The 7,744-nt window shown below is 29.1% G+C and overlaps 1 protein-coding gene across 1 annotated transcript; it reads right to left on the bottom strand.

Annotated features, from left to right (window-relative positions):
* Positions 1-1,014: 1,014 nt before the first annotated feature.
* LOC107445275 (uncharacterized) lies at positions 1,015-2,933 on the bottom strand. The gene has a single exon (XM_016059629.3). The coding sequence runs from the start codon at positions 2,771-2,773 to the stop codon at positions 1,691-1,693; it is 1,083 nt and encodes a 360-aa protein (XP_015915115.1). The 5' UTR covers positions 2,774-2,933; the 3' UTR covers positions 1,015-1,690.
* Positions 2,934-7,744: the final 4,811 nt, after the last annotated feature.

Raw genomic sequence — 7,744 nt, 5'->3', positions numbered from 1 at the left:
AATATCATAATTAAACAATCTTTAAAATTTATATTCATAAAATTACACAAGTATTAATTACTCAAGCATCTTCAAAATTTATAAATTCTTTGAGGAGCGATAAATTAATTGTTTAAAAAAGTTTGCTTACGAAACAATTTAAAGATTTATATTTATGTTCATAAATATAAGTTTAAACTCTCACTTAATGTAGAAAGTAAATAAAAGAATGGGATTGACAGTACTTATTTCCTTTCTTCATCAAATAATATATTTTTTACTCCACAATATCATTTTAGAAACATTCCTTTCAAACTAATGTTTACAAAATAACATGAATATGAAATCTTAAAATTTTGTCAAATGTTTATGAATTCCTGGAAGAACAAATAAATGAAATGTTTGGTAGTGTTTGCTTACTTCAATAAACTTTAATATCTTCAGAAAATATATTTAAACTTATAGCTAGAAGTTGAACTAACAACCATTGTAGAAAGAAATTTAAAACTTACAGTTTTCAGACAGCTCTTACAATTAGAATTAGCTCGCATAATTATTTATTTCAACTAACCATTTCAAATAACCATTAATGCGATTAGCTTATTTTTCATTAAATTATTTAAATTCAAACCCAATCTCTTAAAATTTCTATCATAAATTCTTTAATACGTCATAGATCTTAATTTAGAACTATTTTTTAAGCAAAGCTCATATAAATTTGTTCACAAATGAATGATTATTAATACATTATTAAATAATTTCAAAACAAATTAAATAAACTTCACAATAAATAGATTTTTTTATTGGTATAGTGTAATCTGTCTTTTTTTTCCTTCAAAAAAATCTCTTTAAACGAAACAAATAAAGCTATCTTTACAATCATTTAAAAAAAAAAGAGTTATTAAAATATTTTAACTTGAAAAACTATCAAACTAATCCTACAGGGAAAAATTAGCCGTAAAATATCACCAAACAATTAAAAAATTCATGCACTTTTTAAATTTTTTTTTCAAAATAGACTTAAAATCAAAGAAATTCAACTGATCATATAATTTATTTGGCATTAATAAGAAAAAATTATCATAAAATATAAAACATATTTGTCCGTAGTTATAGCATTATAGACACGCATAATAAAGCTAAGAAAATACAGTTTACTGGCAACTAAAATAATGAAAAAATAAGCAAGTAAACACATGATAGAACAGGAAACATTTAGATTTCATTGTTAAATAAAACAAGAATAAAATAGAAAGATATATATCTACGCATTATACAAATTCAAATCTGTAAATTAGCTTAAAACATTTCATAAACACACATAAATAGAAGATTGGTTATTCAAATAATAGTTACCTTTGTTCATTTACCTGTAATAATTTTAACTGTTACTAAAAAGAAACACTTCTAAAATAATCACTTAGTTGCACTTGTTTTATTTATTTTTCTTTTACTCCTATAAAAAAAAAGTTGCTTTTCTTTGGTATTCAGTTTATTTTTCACTAAACCTTCAATCACAATAAACTGATAATTGAAATTTTTTGCAAACATCCAAACATAATGAAATATTGAAAATTTTTAAAAAGGATTTAACAAACATATGATGCATTCCACTTAACATGCTTTCTCTCACTATATCGCACTTTACATTGAATATTACGCACATTTTGCTTAATATCTTATGAGAAATGTTGACGTTTTAAGATCTATTTCACTGCGGTACACCAGGTCTTCTGTACTGCCAGGTCCTTTTAACAACACCACAATCTATCATGCCATGGACAGTGTCCTGTAAAGTATCTTTAGCTTTATGTCCCTCAACCTTCAAAACTTCTTTCATTCTTTTATTAGAAAAGGTGTAAGTTTGATTAATTCTTTGCAAAATGAGTCTAGTTGAGTTGTCAAAAAAACTGTAAAACCACAAACCAATGTAAGGTACTGGCCAAGTGGGAATGAAATATCCCATTGAAGCAAATTCATTACGGAGAATGTGTGCTATATCTGTCAGCCATAGATGTGCTGAATTTACCAAGTGACGTTGATTTGCTGCTTCTGGTACTATCATGGCTTTCAGATGAGCCTCAGCCACATCTCGAACATCACAAATAGCTAGGTACAAGCGAGGGATCAATGGCATACTACCATCCATAAGGCGTTTGATGAGTTCTAAGCTGGTACAGACGACTCCACTTATAGAAGGACCCATAACCAAGCTAGGGTTTATAGTTGCCAATTCCATCTTTTTCTCAGAAGGCAAAGATCGAATGAACTCCCAAGCTGCTCTTTCTGCCATGGTTTTGCTTTTGCTGTAAGCATCTACAGCTGGCGATGTAATATCTGTCCAATCATCTTCATTATAGACTCGTCCAGCTTCATTTGTTGATTCTCCGTGTACAGCACTAATGCTACTCGTCAGTACTACTCTCTTGATGGTTCCTGAATTTGCACAAGCTCGTAAAACCCTTTTAGTGCCCTCAACAGCCGGAATCAGCAATTCATCTTCACATTTTGGTGGAGCATTTGGAAAAGGTGAAGCTATGTGGATTGCATATTTGCAATCTTTTGCAGCAGCATCCCATCCGGAATCATTTGTTAAATCGGCTTCTACGAGTTCTAATGGGTACCGAGCATCGGGACAGAGCTCTTTTAGGGGCTGAACTTTCTTTTCATTTTTAAGACTGCGAACAGTGCCTCTAACTCGGTAGCCCTCTCGCTGAAGAAGCTGAATCACGTGCAAAGCTATGAAGCCTGAAGCTCCTGTTACTAGAACAAGATCTTCCTTGTCTGCCGTCATGATCGTTATGAAAGGTAACTATGATTTGAATCCTGAAGAAAACTTCATATGTATGTTAGACAAGTCAGCGAATACAGCGCCGTGACCCGTTTTCGACACGCTTCCTCTGTTTCAGATCAGGAAAAGAAAACTGCAGCTGTATTTGGGTAACCCTTTATTTTGTCTTGTTTCAAGGACTCCGAACACAATAAGCCACCGTGCAATCTTCGTTTTCCTCATCTCAATAATAGAGCTATTTTTTTGTAATTATTATTATTTTTTATCTCTCAGAGTGGGAAAAAACTACTAAAATATTCATTTTTCTCAATAGATAAAAATATTTTTAAAGTAGAACACAATAAATAATCTTTAACCCTAGATAATAAAACATAAATTATTGTTACTCTTCAGTCAATCACTCAATTCATGGGAAACAAATTAGATACGTGATTATCTTTTTTTATCTTTTTATTCATATTTAACAAAATTATCGTAAATACCAAAAGTGCTGTAAAATGTTCCAAAGTCAATTAAATATAAGGTTAGTGATAAAATTTGAAGTTTGCAATTTTCGAAGATAATAAAATTTTACCGTAACATCTAGGTTTATCAGAAGAACTTGAAGAATGTTTAGTTAAATAGAATTAAAACTGGAAAATTTAAAAGTTGTATCTAGCGTGATTTACAATGTTCACATTATAGCGTTTTGTTTATTTTTTCTCACAATCTGATAAACAATTTATGTAAACACGATAATACAACAGCAACAAAATCTGATTTGATCTCGAAAATAATCCACACCATAATGAAACAAAGAAAAAAGTTCGTTTTTTTTTTATGAGAAAAGAAATAAATTCCGAATTCAACATATTTCAAATACTTTCCAACTAACAGTCATAACGTTTCTGACAGAATAGAGGGAAAATGAAATAGTTGCTTCCTTAAATTAGGAGAAATAGTGCTTGATAACATATTAAAACATCTATGAATTTTTTATCAAAAACATAAAAAACCAACCAGAGTGCTGACGTAAAATATAATCAAAGGTAGACAGATCGTGGGTTAGAATAATCCTGTCATTGGGCTAACCATGGGAGATTTTCGCTGTTTTCCGCTCCATGTAACGCAAATGTGGGTTCGTTACATCAAAAATTTCCTCCACGAAGGCCAGTTTATCCAAATGTTTGATCCAAAAGTTCACTTGTCATCTGGGTTGGGTTCAAAATAACAAGGCAATGGAATTGACCATTGATAGTCGCAAACTCAGAATTAAGTAGGCGGTTCGATGTCGGTTATTAAATAAAATAAAACTATGACATATAAGTTTGAATTCGTTGAGTTTATAATAATCAAAACAATTGATTTATCCCTTAAACTGTATGTTTTGTGAGAGACTGAAAAAACACTGCAATAATCAATTTAACAAAACTGAATAACATTTCTATCTAAACGACGTAATATTTATTTATTTATTAACTTTTCATAAAAAATGGCTTTTTCTTTGTCATTTTCTATCACTTATTTCAGGAAAATAATTTTTTTTTAAATCACTATTATTTCAAATAAGCATAATTTCTCTAAATTTATAATATTCTAAAGAACTTTCTAAGCCCTTAAACTACACATAGTTTGGGATAGGAAGAAAAGAGTTGCAAAAAAGAAAAAGAATAAGTAAATTAAACGATGAAATAGGGTGTAATAACAAAAATGGTAATGATATAATAATTTAACTAAATTCAATGACGTTTCTAATTAGGAAAAATGTTTTTGTCTACAAAGTTGCATTTTCCTCATATTTTCCATTAACATTCGATTGCCCTTTCCTTATCTTTTCCATTGCAATAAAACTAAATTTTATGAAAACCACAAGTATGACGAGAAAAGCTTAATACCTTTAAATTTATAACAATCTAAATACTTTTCTCAGCCCTTTAAACTACTCATTATTTTAGAACAGAATTGAAAATTTTTTAAAAATATGATAAAAACGTAGTATTATCCAATTTAGCAAAATTCAAAAACATTTCGATTTATTAAGCATAATGTTTCTGAAAATCTTTTTTTTTATGGAAATATGTTTTCCTACAATGATAAAAAAATTTATTTCTCATTCTTAAATAAAATAAAAATCCTAAATAAACCCGATTAATTTAATCGCGGTTTATATATCTTTAAATTTATCATAGTAAAATTATTCTTCTTGTTCTAGTTCTCATAGTTCTAGTTTTAGTTCACATTAGAAGGGTTAAATCAAATAATGAGTTAATCCTCTACTAGTTCCTTTATGTCTAAAAAAGAAGGTATAGTAATTTCTAATGTATATTTCTGTATTAAATTTTTTGCGACTATTAAAACATAAAAATATTTTTAAAAACCATTGAAGGCACCTCTGAGTGTTTATCTGATCTCTCAGACCCCATAATTTTGAAATCAAAACCATAACAAAAATATAATTACGTATTGTAAAGTATAACCTAATTTTAGCAAGGATTATAAAAAAATACTACACTAACCAATTTAACAAAACGCAGAAGCAATTGTTATTAGCAGTCGTATTATTTTCAAAGCGTAATGAAAGTAATTTTTACTTGTGCAATTTTAACGCCATTATTACATAAAAACTTTTTACATCAATTTAGAGTATGTAATTTTGAACGACAAAATACAATATTTCAACGAAATCTGTCAAATAGTTTTTGAGTGATAATTTTTTAAAAAAGCTGACTTTTTAAATTGCCATACCTGAATAACCATAACACCGAGTTTATTCAAATTGCTTATTTTGTTCTTTAAAATTACATTGACATAAAAAATATGTGTACCTTACAATTCGAATTTTTTTACCATTACTAAATAAAATTGTTAAAAAAATTATAAATAATTATAGAAAATTATTTTTTCCTGGAATAAACGAATTTTGTAATTGCGTGCAAAAAGCTTTCGATTCTTTTAAACATTTTTCTAGTTACAGCTAAATACGCAAAAATTAAACTTAAACGTAAACCAAAAAGTACTAAAAGTACTAAAAACTGCTAAAACTATTAAAAAGTACTAAACAAAACTACTACTAAAAAGTACTAAAAACTACTAAACTACTACTAAAAAGTACTAAAATTACTAAAAACTACTAAAAAGTACTAAACAAAACTACTTCTAAAAGGTACTAAACAAAACTACTAAACTGCTACTAAGAAGTACTAAAAACTAAAAAGTAAAGAAACACATTTTCGCTACAACCCGGAATGGGCTAGAGGGGTTATGATGTTTAAGAGAATGCCATAACACGGAGAAACTTTTAATCGCTAATTCTTTTTCACCTCCATTACTGATTTAAAAGAAAGAGTTCAGGGGAACCTAGAGTAAGCAATGAAGTTTCAATTGCTGAAAAAAAAATTTAAAATAACAAAATTCAAACAGATTATTGGAAGAGAAATTCTCCATTGCTCAATCCGAAGTCATCTTCTCATAGTTTAGATTCATTGAAATATATAAATTTTTTTTCAGTATTTGAAACTTCACGGCTTACTCTTGACTTGTCTGAACTCACTTTTTCTATATTTAAATTAGTTATGGAAGTGAAAAGGAATTTGTAACAAAAAGTTTCTCCCGTTATATGGCGCCCTCTTAAAGCTCTATAATTTTGTGACCAACATCATAATGGTGACAATGTAGTCAGACTTGCACATCTACCGCCTTTGCAACCCGGACACAAAATCCTACGACAAATTCAGTTTTGGCGCCCCCTCCCAATATGATGTCAAATCAAATGTTTTCAGAATCATATTGAATATTATGGTTATGAAAAAACTAAATTTTGAGGTATATTTTTAAGATTTAGTGAATATAAAACAAGTGTTGTCGTTGTTGTTTCTAATGCCACCACTTGCAAGAACCAGCAAGCCTGCTTGGTGAAACAATGTGAATTTAAGGCAGTGTGGGCGTTCCTCGTTTTTCAGTTGCGTCATTTATGGCCAAGAATGCGACTTCAGCCACACACACGCACGTCACAGCCTTTTTTTAAAGGGTGGACCCATTCATACATTCATTCATTCATCCACAGATTTTGAACTGAACCAGAGAATGATCAATGTCCAATTCAGTACCCCAAGAGGTCTAACTTGTTATGGGAACTTAGAGACAATAGTGACCCCGACAGATTTAAAGGGCACTAGTCACCATTTACTACACGGGGAGTCTTTGGTCGGTTGGGATCGAACTCACGACCATTTGGACAAGGGCCCAAGGGCGTACCAACCAGGCTATCCCGGCCCTATGAAACAAGTAAAATAAATTAAGCATTAATACGAAAAAGAAATATTCGATTAACAGACTGTATTTTAAAATATACTACAAAATTACAAAATTATTTTATTGGAAAGTATAAAGCTGAACGAAAATCATCTCACACAAAATTCGTTCATGAAATAAGCTTCTGATATAAAAGTAGTCAAACAATTTTTATTTATTTCAAACTTTTTTTATATCCTTTCAGCAGTTTAATAAAATGTTCTATGATATTTAATAATAATATTCCACACATAGAACAAGCTTCCCATATAAAATGAGATTTCTGTTTCAAATTATTTTTATTTATTTCAAACTATTTTGATATCCTTAAAGCAGCCTAATAAAATGTTCCATGATATCTAACAAAAAGATTTCACACATAAAATAAGCTTCCCATATAAAATGAGATTTTTGTTTCAAACAATTCTGACTGATTAATGTTTCAATTTTTATTTATTTCAAACTATTTTTCTATCCTTTCAGCAGTTTAATAAAATGTTCCATGATATCAAACAAACCAGTGAACCTATTTGCATTAATATTCTTCGGACTTATGTAAGCACGAAATGTTCTTGTGCAAACTACACTTGATTAATAATTTTTTGCAAATTTATTTTTCAATAAAATTGTGAATATTTTTCAATAATAATCTGGAGAGAAGCAAGAAATAAAAATTTGTAATTATTACTATTTAAATTCAAAAAA

This window comes from Parasteatoda tepidariorum, chromosome X2, assembly GCF_043381705.1.
Source record: "Parasteatoda tepidariorum isolate YZ-2023 chromosome X2, CAS_Ptep_4.0, whole genome shotgun sequence".
NCBI lineage: Eukaryota > Metazoa > Arthropoda > Arachnida > Araneae > Theridiidae > Parasteatoda > Parasteatoda tepidariorum.
This window is presented reverse-complemented; position numbering and strand designations above follow the sequence as displayed.